The sequence below is a fragment of the Petaurus breviceps genome, unplaced genomic scaffold, assembly GCF_028583685.1.
Source record: "Petaurus breviceps papuanus isolate PSGF00001 unplaced genomic scaffold, PetGlider_PUasm1.0 176, whole genome shotgun sequence".
NCBI classification, from domain to species: domain Eukaryota; kingdom Metazoa; phylum Chordata; class Mammalia; order Diprotodontia; family Petauridae; genus Petaurus; species Petaurus breviceps.
Window position 1 is genome coordinate 11,627,792 of NW_027185771.1, and position 20,296 is coordinate 11,648,087.

Below are 20,296 nucleotides of genomic sequence, written 5' to 3' on the forward strand. Positions count from 1 at the left end.
CTTTGTATCTCTATCCCCAGCATTTAGCTCAGCGCCAGACACAAAGTTAACCCGGTATGCAGCGTCCGGTCTATCTGGGAAGTACGGGGCGCGCAGCAAGGACTAGCACTCTGGAGTGAGGGCTGCCCATCCTCCTTTGGTGGCCACCTGTCACCCGACTCTCGCCTGCTGACTGTCACTGCAGCGGAGGATGCGGATCGATACCGAGTCGGGGTCTCGGGATGCCTCCCGCCCCCCTCCCCCCCCCACAACAGCTCTGCTGGGGGAACCCGGGGGAGGCAGCACCGGCGGTAGGCCATGCAAACCCGGAAACACCGGGGCCGACGAAGGAGGCGGGGCGAAAGCTCGTCCAATCCTCGAGAAGGCTGCGTATGACGCCCCGCCCCTGGGACTGCGTAGTCTTTGCTGATAGGTCCTCTTGAGGCTCCTCGTGCGCCAGGGGCGGGGCGGTCGGAGTGGCGGGAAGTTGTCGGGTCTGTCTCAGCCTCGCTTGGGTTCTGATCCGGAGGATCCTGGGCAGAACCCATGGATTCGGCCGAGGTGGAGTTCCTGGCCGAGAAGGAGATGGTCACCATCATCCCTAACTTCAGCCTGGACAAAATCTACCTCATCGGGGTAAAAGGATGCCGGCTCCCCCACTTTGCCCCCCATTACGTGCCTCGGTGTCACCCCGTCCCCTCCCCCCATGCCTCAATATCCCTCCTCCCGTCCCGGTCCTTCAGGCCTCTCCAGCTCCGAAGCCTCCCAGAACCTCAGTCTCTTTTCTCTGCCTTTGCGCCCCTCCCCCTCCCCGTCTCCCGAGTATCAGCTCTCACCTCAAATCCCTGGGCCTCAGGGTCCGGGGTCTCCTCCCTTAGGACCCTCCCCCGGACTTGGGCTTCCCTCTGGCCTTTGAAACCCTCCTCTGGCCCCGAGTATCGCCCCTCCCCCTCTTCTCCCTCCTTTCCCTTCTTCTCCCTCCCTTTCCTCACTGTCTGTCTCTCTGTGTCTCTTTCTCCCTCACCCCTCTCTCTTCTTTCTCTCTTTATCCCTGTTTGTCTCTGTTTCTGTTTCTCTGTCTCTGTTTCTCTCCCTCTCTCCCACCCTGTCTCTCCCTCCCTCCTTTCTCTCTCTCTCTCTCTCTCTCCCTCCCTTCTCTGTCTCTGTCTCTCCCTCCCTCCTTTTCCTCTCTCTCTTTCCCTCTTTTTCCCTCTTTCCTCTCCCTCTCCCCTCCCCTTTCTTCTCCTCTCCCCTGCTCTCCCTTCTCCTCTCTTTTCTCCCCTACATAGAAATTGTGGGTTTGAGGTAGACTTCCTTAGAGTAATAGTAAGTTGTTGTGGTAGCCTAAACTGTAGCTCTTTTTGGACACTCACCAGAAACTTCAGTGCCTTCTCCATGGCGTGGGGCCCATTTGGATGATTTTATATCTTTTTTTCCTTAATACCACAGTTATTCCAAGGAATCCAAGCATTTCATTTGGCTGAGGTTCACCTTAGTGTTTTGGTCTCTTGTTTTCTCATGGTGAATTGTTTACCTTCTTTGGCAGGGAGATCTGGGACCTTTTAATCCTGGTTTACCTGTGGAAGTACCTCTTTGGCTGGCAATGAACCTCAAACAGAGACAGAAGTGTCGAGTAATTCCTCCTCAGTGGATGGATGTTGGTAAGGAAGGGGGCCAGGGTTGCCTGAAGACTAGTTGGAAGCTACGGATGGATTTAGGGAAAATCTTAGGGAATCATGACCTGCATGACAAGTGTTGCCTTCTTGTTTCATTTTTGTATCCTTGAGGAAGTTACAGTTTCTATCTTGATTTTGTAGTGCAAATTATGTCATGCCTTTACACATAATACTGTATTTACACATGCATACTGTAGCTAGACAGAGAGCTGAAAGAACTTTCCCAAGCCCCTCAGCATGGAAAGTGACAGGGATGGAGGAATCAAAACTGGGTCTCCTGACTTCCCATACATACATACTCTGCTGTCTCCCATTGAAGAACATTTTACCGGACTGCCTTTAGGATGGGAGCTCTCTTTCCTGATAGGTTCTTGTCAATCATTCATCAGAGGGAAATTTATTACTCCTCACTCATTCTGAACCATTTGATCCAAGAACGGCCCTAGTCGTGTGTTATTTAAGTTTTAAACTTTGCAAGTTTTGTTCTCCGGTAGAAATGGAACCAGGCTAATAGGGGTCTGCTGCAATTGTTCCCCCAGATGGTGCAGAAGATAGAGTACTGGGCCTGGAGTCCAGCTGTGTGACTGTGGGCTAGTCACTTCCCTTTGTCTGCCTCAGTTTCCTTAACTGTAAAATGAGGATAATAATAGCACCTACCTCAGAGGGTTGGTGCAAGGATCAAATGAGATAATATTTGTGAAGCACCTGGCACTTAGTAGGTGATTTATGAATGTTTCTTCCCTCCCCCCCTTTCCTAGAGAGGTGTCTAGCTCTAGAAGGCTCAAATCAAAATCAGTTGGGAGGAATGCCAAGTATCTGCTTCTCAGCACAGAAGTGCAAGGCATATTTCCTGTCCCATGTTTTAAGGGGCCTTTTTAAAAAACACCTAACAGGCCATTGAGATATATTATTGCCTTCAAAGATTCCACTCAAGGTTAGGACTGTGGAATCACATGGTGTGACATTGGTTTGGAAGTCAGAAGATTTTCATTCTAAGTCTGCCTCTGATATTAATAGCTGTCAGAGCTGAGACAAAACTCCTAACATCCAACATCCATTTCTTCATCTAAAATGAGGGGGTTGGACTAGACAACCTCAGAGGTCACTTTGGCTCCATACCCCATGATACCAACACTCTCCTGGATAAGGACTGAATTCACCCATGGTCCCTTCCTATGAAGGAGGCTTTGGAGTATTTGGAAAAGAATTTGGAGATTCCTTCCACCTACTTGTGTCCCTAATGACTAAGGGCAAAAGTTTCTCTTACAGCCTAGTTCAATAAGGATTCAGTAACTTTAAAAATTAGGTGCAGAGGTAGTTAAGAATTTTTAAATAGATTGTGTCTGTCTTAGGTTTAGGAGCCATGAAGTCATCTTTGACAAGAACAAAAATGTAGTTTCACTTTATCCTTTCAGTATCAGATTATCAGGTGTATAGGAGGCTTTCCAGAATCTAGGTAAAGTCTCATTGACTTATAGAAGGAAGAGATAACTGTAACACATAAACATGTTTACCAAGGAAAAAGTTCTTAATCAGCCTTTCTGTTTAGGTTGCATGGCCTGAAATCCTCTGGCTGAGGAAATAGATGCAATTTTAGGATTTAAAAAAAAAAGAAATATTGTGAATATAAAACATTTTATACTATATATTTCAGAAAAATTGGAGGAGATACGAGATCAGGAGAGAAAGGAGGAAACATTTACCCCAATGCCTAGTCCTTACTACATGGAACTTACCAAATTGTTGTTAAATCAGTAAGTATTTGTCTTTGTGATTTCAGTCCATTAAACATTTACTAATTGCAGTGTTCTGGGCAAGTGGGGGGAGGGGAGAAGAGGGAAGAGGCATAAAGAGTTATGACATGGTTTCCTGGCTCTAAATGTCAATCATTTTGCTTATTCTTGCTTTCCTGACTTTCACCATCCTTTCTCCTAACACCATCTTCCATTGTATTTCCTTTCCCTCTCTCATCTTGAAAATTCAACTTAGATTCTCCCTAACCTGAAAGGCTTCTACTTTATGTGATTTTCTTTACTCTTCTTTCTACTAAGCAAAGGGATGCTGTAATGCTCATTTTTACTTTATTCATTTGCATCTGTTAACACTGCTTTGTGTTTCGTTTCTTTGAGGGCAGGGATCACATTTTCTATTTGTTATATCCCTCTTGACATCTCGGGCACTGAGACCCACATCTTTAGGAGGTGGCCATTCTTTTTTTTTTTTTAAAGCAATCGGGGTTAAGTAGCTTGCTCAAAGTTACACGACCAGTTATTTCTGGGTGTGGTGCTAAGTGTCTGAGCCCAGATTCGATCCCCAGGTCATCCTCACACTGGGGCGGGTGCTCTTACTTGCTGTGCTACCTGGCCGCCCCTGGAGGTGGCCATTCTTAAGGGCTGCTTAACAACTGCCATCACCTCCTTGAGCCAGCCTTGAAGTTGTTTTCCTGGGCATGAATTATATGGGAATAATTGGGTCACTTGCATAGTAGCTAAAGTACTATAATGTCCCCATCATAAACTCTTGAAACACTGAAATTACTAAAGCTCAGCTTGACGAGTAGAAAAACTTTACTTTAAATCTCAGGCGGATTTGAATATGAAGTGTTGGACAGGTAAGGAGATGTTCTTGTCCTGGGCAGTGGCTTTAATGAAAAAGGAGCTTCATTGATAAAATTAGTCTAAATTGGACCTGGCCACTTGGCACTAAGCTTGTTAGGTCCTTACGTTTTTAAAGTACAAAATTTAGTACTAAGTAGGTCAAAAATAGTTAGCATCTTGCTCTTAAGCCCTGGTAACATTGCTTGGACAGGGGTGGGGAATCTGTGGCCTCGAGGCCATATGTGGTTCTCTAGGTCCTCAAGTGCTGCCTGACTAAATCCAAACTTCACAGTTTGGATTATTATTAGAGATTTGTTCTGTGAGTTTTGGATTCAGTTAAAGGGCCACACTTGAGAACCTAGAGAGCCACAGGTTCTCCACCCTTATCTTAGGACTTTGTACCTGTTCTGATACATTTTTGCCTCCTGTAGTGCCTCGGATAACATCCCCAAGGCAGATGAGATCCGGACCCTGATTAAGGATATGTGGGATACTCGAATAGCTAAACTGCGGGTGTCTGCAGACAGTTTTGTCAAACAACAAGAAGCACATGCCAAGGTAGATATGTATATACACACATATAATAAGACACTTTTCATGGAGTCACTCCATTCTGACTATACCAGCTGTTTGGGAGGGGAGAGGATGAGATTCTTGTCTGTGAGCAACTAGACTTTGTCCAGTTCTGTATTTCATATGGGAATAATTTGGTCACTTGCATAGTAGCTAAGGTTTGAGTGAAACTAAACATCAGTTTTTTTTTTCCTTGAATACCCTGATTCTGTTGAATTAATAGAAGTTTTACATGATGTGGCCTGGCATTTGAGTATGACTTTTGCAAACAGAGTGTGCCTTTTGTACTTCTGGCTTGGTTTTTGCAATGATAGTTTTCTTCCTTTTATCTTTATATATATATATAAATTTTTTTTTTTGGCTTTTTGGAGGGGGAAGGGCAGGGCAGTTGGGGTTAAGTGACTTGCCCAAGGTCCCATGGCTGGTAAGTGTTAAGTGTCTGAGGCCAAATTAGAACTCAGGTCCTCCTGACTCCAGGGCTGGTGCTTTATTCACTGTGCCACCTAGCCACCTCACTCTTCCTTTTATCTTTATCCCTCCAATTTAGAGTGAACATATTATCCAAAGAGCTTTGTCTTTTTTTCTTGCCTTTTTAGCTGGACAACCTAACCTTGATGGAAATCAACACTACTGGAGCATTCCTCACAGAAGCCCTCAATCATATGTACAAACTCCGTACAAACCTCCATCCTGCAGAGAGTGCTCAGTCCCAGGACTTTTAGAGGAAAATGTAGCAAGAGAGACCCCTCTGAAGTTGTGTAAGACTGAGGGTAGGCAGTGAAAAGGAGACTAGTTCGGTTCCTTGCCCACTTTTCAGGAATGAACTTCCTGTAGTTGGGAAGTCCTCAGAATGTCAAAAGCACATGTAGATGACAAAAGGCAGTGTCATCCTTTCCTTTTTAGTAAGAGAAGCAACAGGGGTGTGTGAGACAAATATTAATCATCAGGCCTCCCTCACTTTCAGAGGATGTCTTTGGGCGCATGTCCATTTTGAGTATCTGTGTTGCAAAACCATTTCTTCTCCCTGGCAAATACCATCCACCACCCCTTCCCTTCCCTGCCTCTTGCTGAGATGCATGACAGTTTAGATACTGTTGGGTCAAGGTTTTTGGATTTACCCTTTCCTTACCAGCGGGACATTGTTTCTCTTTTTCATGTATATGTTCCACAGTACTAGTGGCACAATAATGAAGGTATGACCATAGAATTTCATTTTGTTTACTTTGTTTCATTTTCTACTGTCCTAATACCATCTTAACAATTTTATTAAGTTAGACTTAGAAAGATGGCACATTGGGACAGTCTTATTGGAATGTTACTGATGTTAATGTGTCATGGTTTGCTTAGGCTCTCTCTGGTGAAACATGGAGACTGAATCAACCTCAGAAATGGTAGAATGGTTTGGGGTTTTTTGCCCAGTATTACAGTAATAGTAAATAAAGTCACTTGGCTGTTGTGTCAAGATGGTTAAAAGAGCTAGACCAATCTAGTAATGGTCATTTTAAAGGCTAAATTGAATTACACACAAAACATTTGGTCGGTTGTTTGCCAATAAACTTGTAGTCTTATGTCTGTTTGGACTTAAATGGGCTTTTCTTTTGCCTCTGCTGAATCAGCTAGCAGGACTGTTAATTCAAGAAAACATCTTTAACCAGTGAAAAAGCCAAAGCTGTAACAAGCATAGCCAAAAACATCAAGCACAGCAGAGATATAAATCCATCCCCACTTCTGATAGGAAATGGAGAGAATGGCTTTGGGCTGCAGGTGGTCAAGGTTCAGATGGCTAACCTCTCACAGCCTATAATAGTGCCTTGCTTCCAGGGTGGTTGTGAGGATCAAATGAGACATTTTTAAAGCACTTTGTAAACCTTAAAATGCTATATGTTACTATTTTTTTTTTAAAGCAATTGGGGTTAAGTAACTTGCTCAAGGTTACACGGCCAGGTGTTTCTGGGTGGGTGCTAAGTGTCTGAGCTCGGGATTCGATCCCCAGGTCATCCCAACATTGGAGCCAGTGCTCTTACTCGCTGTGCTACCTGGCCGCCCCATATGTTAGTCACTATTAAAGAATGTTCCAATTTCAAATAATAGTGATGAGTGTCCATTCCCAAATTACCAAAGTCACTAGTATTAAAATGCAGATGTAGGAAATGTCTGAAGACAATATCTGACTAGTGCTTCTCAATCTCAGGAAATGGACTGGAACAGCAAACATGAAAAGTTCCTCAAGGACAGAGACTGTCATCTTCCCAGAGCCCAGTACAGTGCACTGCACAGCATACTGAAAGCATTGAGCAGAGGCATGGTACACAGAAGATGTTTAATCAGTACTGATTGACTATAACATTCCTATTTCTCCAAAGGACTCTGTGTTAGAACAATCAGTCTGATGTATCTGTGACCAGATGGGTGGGGTAGTTTGAACTTTAACCTCTTTAACCTGCAGGTCAGCCTGTTCCCTTTTTTTTTTGGAGGGAAGCCAGGGCAATTGGAGTTAAGTGACTTGCTCAAGGTCACATTGCTAGTAAATGTCAAACGTCTGAGGCCTGATTTGAACTAGGGGTTCTCCTGATTCCAGGGCCGGTGCTCTATTCACTGCGCCACCTAGCTGCCCCAACATGTTATACTTTAAAAAGAATTCACGAAGAAGCATTCTCTCCACTTACCTACCCTGTCTGGTGAATGTTGGTTTCAAAAGCAATTTTGGACCAGGAAGAAAAATTGGTATGCCATTCTCATCAGCTAGAAGAAAATTGGCAATTGCTCCACGGTCACTTCCCCAGCCTGTGGTCAGAAGCTGCATTATTTTACAAATTCTTGAGGTAAGGCTGCCAAATCCTAAACAGAACCCCAAATAATCTATCCTAAGTATTTATTTGGATAACTGGTGATGTCTGTTGTATTTGGAACGATCAGTAATTTAGCAGCTTTGAAAAGACTTTAGGTGAAGGTGTGTAGGACTGTATACTGCCACCAAGTGGCTAGTGACATAAGTACTGAGGATGACCTACAAGTCTATCCTTGTACATCATCTACTAGGCAAGCTTGTTGATTGTGAAAATAGGAATATAATATTTATACTTAAAGAATTCAAGGTCAAGTCTTACTTGTGGGCACTATATAAATTATACCCCAGTTCTATTTTTCTTTATTCTAAAACTGGTTTCACAGCTGATTTTAATTGTTCCTTTGACCTTGGGCTAACATTCATTAAATGTTTATTGCAAATACATTATGTAGGACATAAGTATAAGACTTAGCAAAGTCTTTATAGTTGTATGGCGTCTGGTGTTTTATGATTAGCTTTATTTGACTGGCAGCTGTTCTTGTGGACATTTACTAAATATGTTGTATTTATGTATATTATGTGTCATCTCATATCACCTTTTGGAATAGATCATGAGCAAAAGAAGTTCCAGCCTTTATCCTAATTCACTCTCACCTTTTATGATTACATCTCATTATACTGGCTTTTTGGAGTAGAGGGAAGCATATTAAAAAACTGGAATGTCAGAAATCCCCGTTTTCCAATTTGTCTTTTTTTTTTTTTTTGCCAGTTTATAAACTAGGGAACCAAGTCTGAGTCATAGTGGAGCTGTTCAATGGTAACGCCTTAATCAGTAAATAATCTTCAACGCTGATTTAGGAAGATTTTATTTTTTGGATGTTGTCAGAAATTACAGCAATATATTCATAAATACCTAATTACTACATTCAACAAATAATATATTACAATACAATTAATTCAAACAAGTACACTTAGAACAGGTTTAATTTCACAGCATCTAAACTGCCCCCCTGTTGACTGAGGTGCCCTTCCTCCTCCCATGTACTGATTTACTGCTCTAGGAATTATGCACAGGGTACATACAAATCACAACCAATCAGCATGGGCTTTGGGTCAAGGCAGAATGAAGAATTCTTAGAGTAAAGCACAGGGTCCAAAAGTTGGGGATAGGCTACCAAAGGATTAAGAAAAAAGGAATCAACAGCGTTTGTTACTTTAAAGAGTATAGCAATTGCTGCAAGTGGCTAATATACAGGTGTAAGAGTACTAGAATTGGCGCGTGTTGACCATCTCCATCTAGTGGCAGCTCCTTGAAATCTCTTCCTGCAACTTAAGAGTGGATGCATTTTTAACAAGGTTTAAAAGAAAAAAGGGTCCTCTTAGAAATTCAGCTTTTCATAATAGGGCATTTGTGGGGCAGTGATTGAATATACAAGGTATTAAAAATGCCATTCATGAATGTATTTGAATCACAGCTTCGTGTGTTTCTAGATTAATGAAATTAAATTCCTTAAAAGGGCAGTGACAATCTAATGATTTCTCCAACTGAACCCTTGATTCAGATTATTCCAAATTCATTTCACCTTTTCTAACAGAAAAGTGACTGAAGGCGGCATCTCCATTACTCTCATCTTTTCTGAGAGACATCAGCCCTTCCTTTGGAAACTCAACTATTATGAGTGTCTTACTTCAATAACAGTGCCAGCCACGTGTTGCTTCCAGAATATCTGTTTGTATAGGGAAATCACATCATTGGGTTGTAAATCCAAGGAATGAAGAAGCCTCAGGAACATTTTGTTTTCAATTTGGGGGTGAAGTGCAAATATCTAGCTGCTGAACCTTGTGATTCATTTTTCATCAGTGTACCCTTCCTTAAGAAGTCTAGATTGTGGTCTTATTTCTGCAAAAATGATGTGCCATTTCTAGTTGCTAAAGACCAATGTCTTCACAAATTGTGAAGCTAAGGGGGCATCACCAAATCCAGAGCCAATCATGATAAACATTTGAACTTTTACTATTTTGTATTCTAAAGGTTTTTTTTTCCTGCTTTTCAATCAATCCCAATGAGAAATTTAAAAGCTTCCCAGATTTTGTATTTTGTCCGTTTTTCTCAGAGCCAAATTAAAGAGACTAAGGACTGCCATATTCTCACATTTTTCAGAATAGAAGTGTATGAAAATAATTGTAAATTATTTCTGTGTAAGTGCTGTTCTAAACATGACAAGGGGGAAAACCCATCAGGGTATTTACACATTCCAGTCATGTGTTTTTATTTCAATAGTTCCTCATCTTAATGGTCATGTTTCTGTTGTATAGGTTTCGATTTTGTTTTTGAGGAAGAAGAGTATTCAGAGATCTACGTAAGGAAATGGGCACCAAAAGCTCAGAAGTCAAGCTGAGACTCAAATACCAATCAGAAACAAGTGTAATCAAAGCTTTCTTAAAAGTAGTATAGTCTAAACCCCATGGCATCTATCATTCAACAGACCCCTCTGGAATGATACTGTCTCTTGCCTGCTGTTACACAGGGATGTTCCATCACAAGGCAAGATCCGACAAAATATTCTCAAAGCTTGGAGCTGGTGACCAGATTAACTAATTAGGTAGGTGTGTTCTAGGCTAGCCCAATTCCTTGAAGTCCTTTGCTGTCCTTTCCCTCTTCCATGATGTCACAGGCCTATGAGCTGGTAAACCTTCCTTTGCCCAGTCTCCTTTAGCCAAGGCTATTCCTAGCCCAGAAGTTAACAACAAAAAAGAACACTTTTTTTCCATGGACTGTGGAAAAGGGCTCTGGAACAGAGTCAGCAGCAGAAAATGCCCCTCCCTCAGAAATTCCAGACTAGATATAGCAAGCAGATTTTGTTATGGGAAGTACATTGATACTTTTTGCCCTTGTCTTTGGCAAATGAGCTCCTTTACCCCCAAGCTCCACCTACAGAGTACATGGCAAATTTCACAATGTCTTTTGGGGGGGAGGAGGTATACAAGTACAGCCTTTCATCTCTCTTCAAGTAATATCTCTGGAAAGGAAGGCGCTTGTTGACTGCTGATAATACTGGCGGCCCTTTTTGTCTGAGTTTGCTAATAATTGGAAGATTCCTGGCAAACATACAAAACAAACTGTGTAGGAACAGATAAAGCCATGTTAATGCCATCTGCTAGAAAGCTGTATCTATACTGAGAAAAGATCGGGACACCCTTTACCAATGGAAGAACAGCATTCCAAGCCACTCAGCTGCTCACTAACTGGGAAAGTTTAAACATCACAAATCAACAAGACCACTCCATCCTCTGCTCTAGATCCCCCAAACATTCTTTTCCCTGGGGATGGGACCCCTTCTTTCTGACAGTTTCCCCATCCACAGTGAACCTACCCAAGGCTAAGGCAAGACAGAAGAGCCCCCTCTCCTGTTCTGTACGGTCACAGTTCTTTCTTCCAGTTTCTAGCCCTCCTGCCCTTCCCACATCCATTAAAAAGGAAGAGGAGTTCAGCTCAGCCATCATGTTACCTCTCTGTTTAGGCTCTTTAAAAGCTCTTAAAACTTCTAAGCATCTAAGTGAAGCTGCTAAAGTTTTCTACTTTGCACCTGCTCAGATTGCTGTAAGACATCATAGATTTTAGATCACAGAACATCGACTTCCTGAAAAGGTCTCTGAAAATACACTCACGCGCACACATACACACACCACACACACACACAGAAGTAATCTTTATCTTGTTCCCAACACAGACTATCCCCTCCTCACTCAATAGCAGCTGGTCATATTTGCAATTTACTTTCCAAGTGCTGGAAAAAAAAACAATAACAACAACAGAGAGAACAGAGGAAGGAAGGGAGGGAGGGGGTTAGAAGTGATGCATGGCTTTTGAAAGAATTCTCTGGTACAACACAAGTTGAAAATGAATTGACAGCATATGCGCCAGTGGAAAGCTTTTACTTTGCGTCTTAAAAAATTCTTTAAAATGCTTCAATATTTTAATGTTCTGACCAGCAGCGGTACAAACACTAAAAGCAAGATTTTTTTTTTTTTGCCAAAAACAAAAACAAAAAAACCAAAAACAGAACAAAAAAAAAAACCAAAACAGGAAACCAACCCCCAAACCAACCCTCCCCCCAAAACCACATATTAAAAATGGCAGGCTTTTTATAACAATAATTAAAGTAATAAAAACATACAAAACTTTGTTTTTTTTTTTAATATATATACACAGTACAAGGCCGAAGCACCTTTTTGACTTTTTTTTTCTCTCAAAATTTGTGTTTGTATGAAAACATAACCCACTGCAGTAACACAATGTTGTGGGCCTGTGTGTCTGTGATTGTGTGTATATGTATAGTTCTGTACAATTCACCCCCCCTCCCCGCCCCATAATAAAAAGGTACCTTCCATTTATTTATTCATTTTATTTTTAGATAAGTGCATTTCCAGTGGGAAAGCCGTAGGGAGAGTCTCAAGTACTGTGGCTTTGTTTGCTCCCAGGACATGATGCTCTGAAGATAATTACTCGAGTAATTGAAATGAACAATCCTGTCACTTACAATGCACCCAAATCTCCTCTCCAACCGAAGAAAGCCATATACTCGTGGGGTCGATGGAGGCCAACCCCATCCTCACCAAGCAGAAATTCAGTTCTTTAGTACTAATATGGCAACAGAAAGAATACAGAATTGGTTTGATCCAGTCAAGTGCAAATGGGCACTCCTGGGACACTGAATGGGCCTTAGTGTTGGTAGTGAAACCTTCATCTTCATCTTATATATATATATATATATATGTATATATAAAAGCCAAAACAATAGAGGGGGGGAAAAAGAACAAAACCAACTTGAAAAGAAAACAAAAGCTATGGGCTTCCTAAATGGGTTGCTTGCAGAATTACAAAGGTGATTCGATTGCATTGAAGTCAAGATTAAGTTTTTTTTTTTTCCTGGATCCCAGAATCCTTTGCTTCATGCATGGCACATTCTCAATTTCTTTTTCTTTTTTCTTTTTTTTAAGCTTCAAACCTCCCAGTGAAAAATATTAAATATTCAAGGTAATAAAATAGATAATATTTCTATACTATATGTTCGGCCTAGTGCAAGGGAACGTCACCTGGGATATCCCTTGAAGTAACCCCTAGACCACTGCATTGCAGGCAACGCAAGGCACTTTCGTAAGTGATCCAGTTCCGCCTGAAGCCGCTCCCTTTCTGAAACAATCTTCTGTTTCTGGCTCCTTAATTCCTGTTAGAGACAGAAAAGATATTTGCTGTCAAGACAACTTCTATATTGTAAGGGGAAACTCTGTACCTCCTCTCTCAACAGTGCCACTGCCAAGTCAATAGTCAAAGCACATGCCAACAAAGCCAGGCAACAAAAGCTCTATATTTGTCCAAATACAAAAACAATCAAAAGAACAAGACTCTCATTATAACTGTCCTCACCAACACCGCCTTCAGTCAAAATGCCCACTACTCTTTTACTGTCCCCTTCTGTCTCTGAGGCCCTCAGTCTGAACACTATATGCTTTATTTGTTCTAAAGTTGTTGGGTAAATATTTGTAGAAGAGATAAAGGAATGAAAACCACTTTATATCTAATTGTCCAGGGTTTAATGAATAAGGATTCATATGTTGTTTCATATATCTACTGCCTTTTCCAAAAGACACAGTGCGGATCTTGAGGGCAGGGGGTCCTAATTTCCATTTCTTTGGTTTTATCCACTGGAGCGGCTAAGCAGTATCTCAAACATTATAAAGGGCAGGCAAAATGGGCAACAGTTTAATTTTGTCTCAGGGTTTAATTTCATTTTTTCTGGTTATGGTTATAATCAGCGTGTATACTGCTCCTCTCTGCATCAGGTCATACGAGCTTTCTCCGATTTCTTTTGAATTTGTCATTTATGATGGTACAGTAATGTTCCATTGCATTCACGTACCACAATATGCTTTAGCCATTCCCTAATGAATGGCGTGCCACAGAAAGTGCTGTAATGACTTTTTCTATATACGGGACCTTTCTTTGACTTCACTGGAGTATCATGTCTGGCAGTGCATTCTTTGGGTCAAAGGGTAAGGTAAAAATGGACATCACTGAGAAAATTTTAATTTCCCATTTTTTTCAAATTGCTAGTAAGTTATGTAAAGGGGGGAGGGGGGGAGGAATCTTTCCCAACACAACCCTTCTACTACAGGGTTTAGAATTAGAAGGGACCCTATAGATGATCCTATCCCTTCAGTGTTACTCAATACAAGGGTATGTCATTTTGGTAATAAGGGCTTCCAAAGTGTTAATCTCTCTCTCTCTCACTCACTCACTCACACACACACACACACACACACACACACACACACACACACACACACGGAAAATGACTAATGTCAGAGGGGCTGCAGTAAAACTGGTATACCAATGCACTGCTAGTGGGGCCAGGAATCAGTCCAGCCATTCAAGAAAGCAGTTTGCAATCATGCCTTAGGTGACTGCACTGGGCATATCTGTTGACCCAGGGATACTACTAGGTTTGTATTTCAAACAGATCAAAGGAAGGAAAAGGATGCATATGTCAAAAAAAAACCCCAAAACTTAATAGTTGCTCTTTTTGTTATACCAAAAAACTGGAAAACAAAGGAGGTGTGACATAATTGATAAATGGGCCGAACAAATTATGGTATATGGAATACTGTTGACAAATTAATTATGGACAGTTTCAGAAGCCTGAGAAGACTTGTATGAACAGAAGGCAGAGCAAATTTAGCAAAACCAGGAGAATAATTTATACATCTTTGCAAAGACAAACAACTTTGAAAGATTTAAGAATTCTGATCAATTTAGTAACCAACATTGATTTCACAAAATCAATGATAAAGCATTTCTTTTATTTGTCCTAAAATTGTTGAATAAATATTCACCAAAGAACGAATGAAAACCATAACAAGCAGAATGAGACATGTTTGGGGACATAGCCTATGCAGGAATCTGTACACTTTTTTTACAGGAGTATTGGTTTCCTTTTCTTTTAGAGGGGTGGGGAGTGGGGGACACAGCAGGATGGGAAGAAGAGAAAATAAAAGCGTCTTTACTGGAAAAATAAATGCAAAGCCTTTCTTGATCCCCCAGTTCTTACTGCTTTTGCCTCCTAAAATTACTCTTGTGGTAATACTTATTTGCATGTATGTTGTATACCCTAGTAGAACGTAAGCTTTCTGAGGGCAAGATCTGTTTCATTTTCATTTTTGTATTCTCAACATCAAATATAGCACTGTTCACCTAGAAGGCAGAGGTATCTGCTGTACTGTGGGTATGAACTGGGAATAAAATTTTTGGAGGCGAAAGTGTATGCAGCTCCAAATGCAATCAGTTTGTAAGGATGTCCCTGTAGGAATCCAAAGATACCCCCCCTACCATTATGGGCATGAATATCTGCACTACCTACCTCACAACAGGGTCTTTGTGGGGACCAAGTAAGATATGGTAAGAAAAGCCCTGCATTTGTAGTTCAAAAAGCTGAGTGCAAATTGCAAATATCTGTGTGGCCTATGACAATCACTTTCCTTCTCTAGTCCCATTCTATCTCCAAAATATGGTGCTCAGATAAGGTCACGCTTTCCTCATTGTCTCAGTTATCTCGCCTTTAGCACAAAGTATGTATTTTATAAAAATCCCTTATTTACTGATCAGTGAACATGGTGCTTACTCCCTCTTAGCATAACATAAATTCCTTGAGAACAGGGAAAGGCTCACTTTGGTATTTATTTTCACCAGTGCCTAGCACATACCCAGTAGGCATTTAATAAATGCTTGCTGATTGACTGGTTGATTTAACGACCCTTCTGGTTCTATACACTGTGACCCTTTCAAGATTCCGGAGCTTTGTTACCACAGAAGCGTGACAGAAGTAAGTGGGGGCTAGGAGAATGCTGGCGCCCACTGGGCCTGGGAACTCACTCACCGCCATGCTGTGTGAGAGCTGCTCTGCTGTCAGACTGAGGCTATAGTGTTGGGCTTCCAGCCTTCTGCACTGGGTCTGCAACACGTGCCTTTCCAGGTTTTGTTCTACAAGAAGACAAAAGACTTTCACTATTGCCACCAAGCGACCAAAAGCAAGTTACAAGTAGCTTCTTTTCACATTCTGCTGGGCCAAATACCAGCCTTGCTCACCTACTTGGGAAAGAAGGCAAGGCACTCAGCTTTAATTAGAAAGAAGGAAATTTCTACAAGCAGTCTTCTAAGAGAAGATGACCACAAAGATCCAAGGTCTGGATGGCCAGAAGACACGGACCCTGAGGGAATCATTTGGACAGTGAAGAGCTGAGGTGAAGGCAAAATACCTATTCAAGAGTCCCACCAAGTGCTCTCTGTTTTAAGTGTCAACATCTTTGGAGAGTACGGATTACTGAATCATGCTTTAAAGTCTTTTGTTTCTTAAGCATTTATTTTGTGTGGAGGAAATAGCTGTCCTATACCTGGAACAACAACAAAAAAAAGAGCTGTCTGTTCTGGTCTGGTTGGTCTGTTGATACTCATTTACAAAGAAAGAATGGGTTATATCAACCCACCATTTATGATACCCTTAAAAAATGGTGGGTTGATATGACCCACTCTTTCTTCCTAAAGGAGTATCAACAGACCAACGAGACCAGAACAGAGAGTTCTTCTTTCTTTTGTTCCAGGTATAGGACAGCTATTTATTTCCTCCAAAATGTACTTATTGATAAGCTCCATTCCATACCAAACTATACAGGCCTGATTCAGAATGACAAGTTGTAGTCATAAGAGGAAAAGTTCGGGCATCAGAAGCCCTAAGTTCTAATCTTATCCCTACCCTTAGATAATAACTGTGTGAATTTAGACATGTAACCTGCAGTTTCCTTCTTTGTAAAATGAGAGGGTGAGGAGGGCTAAGATGGTTGGTCTAAGTACTTTCTGGTTCTTCAGCTCATGGTCTGATAAGTCAGCCTGGGCCTACCCACTCCTTGCAGGTGGTGTATTTCAGTGGTTATTATCACATGATCTACCTGGCAGGAAGAGGGGTGGGTGCCACAAGATTTTCTGGCTAGAAGGGATGTTCGAGATCATCTAAGTAAAGGTACATGTTTGTTGGAACACTTGAAAGGGATGCCAGCCCTGCAAGGAAATGCCCCTGACCCTCTTAGGCATGAGGCATGGATGGGCATTGCACAGATGGGGTTATCTGAGGCTGAAATGAAACTGGGTCACTTTCTAAAACACAGGTTGCATATGATTAGGACTATATTTAGAAACCCTCTCTGCAGGTTGTTTGGCATTGTCAGATCCCGAGGGTAGCAGGATCCACCTTCATTCCAGGCTCTTCCATTACTCCCTCTTGTACAGGGCTTGATGTTAGTTACCTGTGAATAAACCCACAGAATAACTTCTGGACAGAGATCAGCCAGGAATCACCTGTTGCATCCTAGAAATAAAAGATGGTGGCAGTGTAGAGGATTTTGGGCATACGGGTCCAGTTTTGTCATTAGAAATCTGTCCACTCAGGAGAGGGAGAAGGAGAAGTCAAATGAGCTGGGGTCAATTCCAGCTGCACCCACTGTGAGTTACATGATCATAGGCAAGGTATATGCTCTCTCTGGTCTATAAAATGTTTGCATTACCTGACCTCTCTGGGTTATCACTAAGTATGATAACAGACACACACATACATAAAGGCTTATAGCTATAAAGCACTTTATAACTGTCAGGTATTATCACCACCAATAATTATCATTTATTAGTATGCTCAAATATATAATGGAATCCTCAAAGTGCTTGCTAAATTTTAAGTTATTTTATATACTGACCTTCTATATGTTCCTGGTAAGCTTCAAAAATTGCCTCAATCCCTTGCCACTTGGGTCTGGGGGCTTCTTCGTCCTCTTCTTCCTCATCTTCATCTTTGTCTTCCTCCTCTGAGTCTCTGTCCAGCTCCTGGGAAATGTGGCCCTTCCTCATAATCGAGGACTCCTGCTGCCCATTGTGTTGGGGCATTGATAACCGGCTGGAGGACTGTAACTCAGGAATGTTATAGTGGATGGAGGTGTCAACTTTATGGTTCTGCTCAGCAGAGAGCAAGGTTGTACTTCCTGGAACAAAGAGACAAGTCACATGGCTAAGCACCTGCTGATTACAATGGTTCAGTGCTCAGTGTGCTAATGAGGCCAGGGCCAATTAGCTTTGCTGGATGGTAAGGCCAAAGACAAAGCATCCCAAACACACAGTGGCTGGCTCCTTCCCTACTACCTACACTATGTGGCATGGGAGGGGAAGGAGGGGGATTGAAAGGGAAGCAGGCACAAATGCATCACAACTGAATACACCCGTCTGACAGTGGCTCTGTCCTGTCACTTTCACCTGTGAAGAAGCACCATTGTATAGTGGTAAGAAGGACTTGGACTTGAAGAGTCCTGAGTTCAACTCTGGGTGACCACTCCCCAGTCACTAAAGCTCTCCAGAGCTGACACATCTGTAAAGCTGGGGTTAATATCTATTGTACTTGCCAATATCTCTCTCCCCCAGTGTTGCCGAGAGCCTCAAATGAGATAAGATATGTAAAGCACTCTATAAACCATAGAGGCTGAGGATTTCTGAGAGGTGATTACCTTTGTGGGGGAGGGAATGTCTGATTATCTGCCTTCGCCTAAGTCCAAAATCGAAAGCTAAGTTTTAGGCTCATCAGGAATCATGATATGCCCAGGTGGGAGAGTTAGTTTTCATCATTACTAGTTCTAAGTTCTAAGTAAGTTCCCAAATTCTGAAGCTTGGCACTGACATACTGGGATTGCTCTGCCAAAGGCTCACATTCAGGGGGCCCCAGTCAGTTTCGAAAGGTGGTGGTTTCAGCAATACTGAATGGTCTCTGGGAAAGAAGGCCAGAAACTTGTAGGCTTTCCACTGATTAAGCAGATTTGCACAGTCCTGAAAATACACACCCCAGACTATCATAGGGAAAAGGGAAAAACAGAATCTTTGGGGATGCACAACTAAAGTCATAATATTGGAAATTATCTGGCACACTGGTGAGGAAGAAAATCCATGTTCAATGTATCACAGAATAACAGGGGGAAGAATGTCCAGAAATAAGAAAGACTGCTGTGGTTTCAAAGTTAAAAAAAAAAACTCATGTGTTAATGTCGTAGATCCAGGGTAGGGGTTAGGAAAAGAGGGCAAACTTCTACCTTCTTTTCTTTCTTTTGAGGGTAGGGGGTAAGGCAAGGCAATTGGGGTTAAGTGACTTGCCCAAGGTCACATGGCTAGTAAGTGTGTCAAGTGTCTGAGACTGGATTTGAACTCAGGTCCTCCTGACTCCAGGGCCGGTGCTCTATTCACTGTGCCACCTAGTTGCCGACCTCCCCCTCCCCCCCCCCCCCGCCACCTTTCAATTAGACCAATGGTTAGTAACCTTTTAAAGGAGAAGTCATTTGAAGATAATATTCTTAATACAAATTTTTGTATTTGTAATACAAAAACAATTTTGAAGAACTACATTTTTTAATACATTAATTTTTAAAGAATTGATACCTATCTGCACTGGTTCAGTCACTAATAAAATTCTCTTTCATTTACAATAACAACAGTTGGCATTTATCTAGCACTTTAAGACTTACAAAGCAATTTAGGGGTGGCTAGGTGGTACAGTGAATAGAGCACCAGTCTGGAGGACAGGAGTCAGGAGGACCTGAGTTCAAATCCGGCCTCAGAAACTTAACTCTTACTAGCCGTGTGACCCTGGGCAAGTCACTTAACCCCAATTGCCCTGTCCTCAAAAAAAAAAAAAAAAAAAAAAAAAAAAAAAAAAATAAATATTCTTGCCTCACTTCCCCTAACCCAAAACCAAAACAAAAAAAAAAAAAAAAAAAAAGACAAAGCAATTTAAATGTATTCTCATTGCCCCTCTTTCCCCAATACTCAATTATTAAAAAAAAAAAATCACAAAACCATCATGGAACAGTGAAAAGACCATTGAATTTGGGGGTTGAACCCAGGCTCTGTCATTTATATAAATTACTGGGCCTCAGTTTCCCCATATGAAAAATGAGCGATTTGGACCAAATCATCTCCAAGTTCCCTCCCCACTGTAGGTCTATATCTAATCCAATGGTCCTACAGTCAGTCTGCTTTCCTTTGCTTTCTTGTTTTTTTTTTCTTTTGTCCTTGAGACTGCAGTTTTTTGCTCCTGGAGTTTGTTGAAGTTTATTTCTGGAACTAGATCATCCAGGCTTTTTCTTAAATCAAATTAAGCTTTCAAAAAACAAAATTACTACACAATACACATTACTAATTACTCAACTACTAAATGCACAGTAAGAAAAACTAATCAGAAATAAAGGTTGACACGATTCTTAGCTCTTCAAGTGTTCTCACACCAAAGTTTGAGAGGCTCTCCACGGCATGAGATAGCCAGGCCATCTGCTAGATGATAATTTGATTCTGCTTCTATGGCCACTGAATAATTAGATTCCTATGTCCCTAGTGTAGTGGATAGAAATCTGGGCTAAGGGCTGGCTCCAATGCCTGGGTCTACACAGTCCTGGTAAAAGACAACTTTTATGTAGCTCTAAATTCCCGTCTGCTAAGTGGGAACAATGTTTGCCAGCTAAGGACCTCACACAAGATCGGTAAGCCAATAAATGAAAGCATTAAAGGGCTCAGGTGACATGTCTTGCCAAAGTTTTCTAGAACCTGTAAG

General features: G+C 41.7%; 2 protein-coding genes across 9 annotated transcripts in view; one reads left to right on the plus strand and one right to left on the minus strand.

Moving 5' to 3' along the window:
* Positions 1-418: 418 nt before the first annotated feature.
* GINS2 (GINS complex subunit 2) lies at positions 419-6,411 on the plus strand. Its single transcript, XM_069085629.1, has 5 exons — positions 419-615; positions 1,526-1,640; positions 3,310-3,409; positions 4,684-4,810; positions 5,422-6,411. Exons 1-5 carry the CDS (start codon positions 526-528, stop codon positions 5,545-5,547), a joined length of 558 nt encoding a protein of 185 aa, XP_068941730.1. The 5' UTR covers positions 419-525; the 3' UTR covers positions 5,548-6,411.
* A 2,052-nt stretch (positions 6,412-8,463) lies between these two features.
* Positions 8,464-20,296, minus strand: part of GSE1 (Gse1 coiled-coil protein) — a 183,715-nt gene continuing 171,882 nt past the window's right edge. For all 8 annotated transcript variants that reach the window (XM_069085624.1, XM_069085622.1, XM_069085620.1 and 5 more), the window contains 3 exons: positions 17,412-17,693; positions 15,548-15,651; positions 8,464-12,841 (listed from right to left, as the gene is read on the minus strand). In XM_069085624.1, coding sequence (XP_068941725.1) covers positions 12,707-12,841; positions 15,548-15,651; positions 17,412-17,693 — 521 coding nt within the window. In that variant the 3' untranslated portion in view covers positions 8,464-12,706. The remainder of the gene's footprint in view (positions 12,842-15,547; positions 15,652-17,411; positions 17,694-20,296) is intronic.

Bases quoted from the DNA above. Each gene is read 5' to 3' on its own strand.
- GINS2 (XM_069085629.1), top strand. From the start codon at position 526: ATGGATTCGGCCGAGGTGGAGTTCCTGGCCGAGAAGGAGATGGTCACC. The intron at 3,410-4,683 runs GTAAGTATTTGT...TGCCTCCTGTAG, and splicing joins ACCAAATTGTTGTTAAATCA to TGCCTCGGATAACATCCCCA. The intron at 4,811-5,421 runs GTAGATATGTAT...TTGCCTTTTTAG, and splicing joins AACAAGAAGCACATGCCAAG to CTGGACAACCTAACCTTGAT.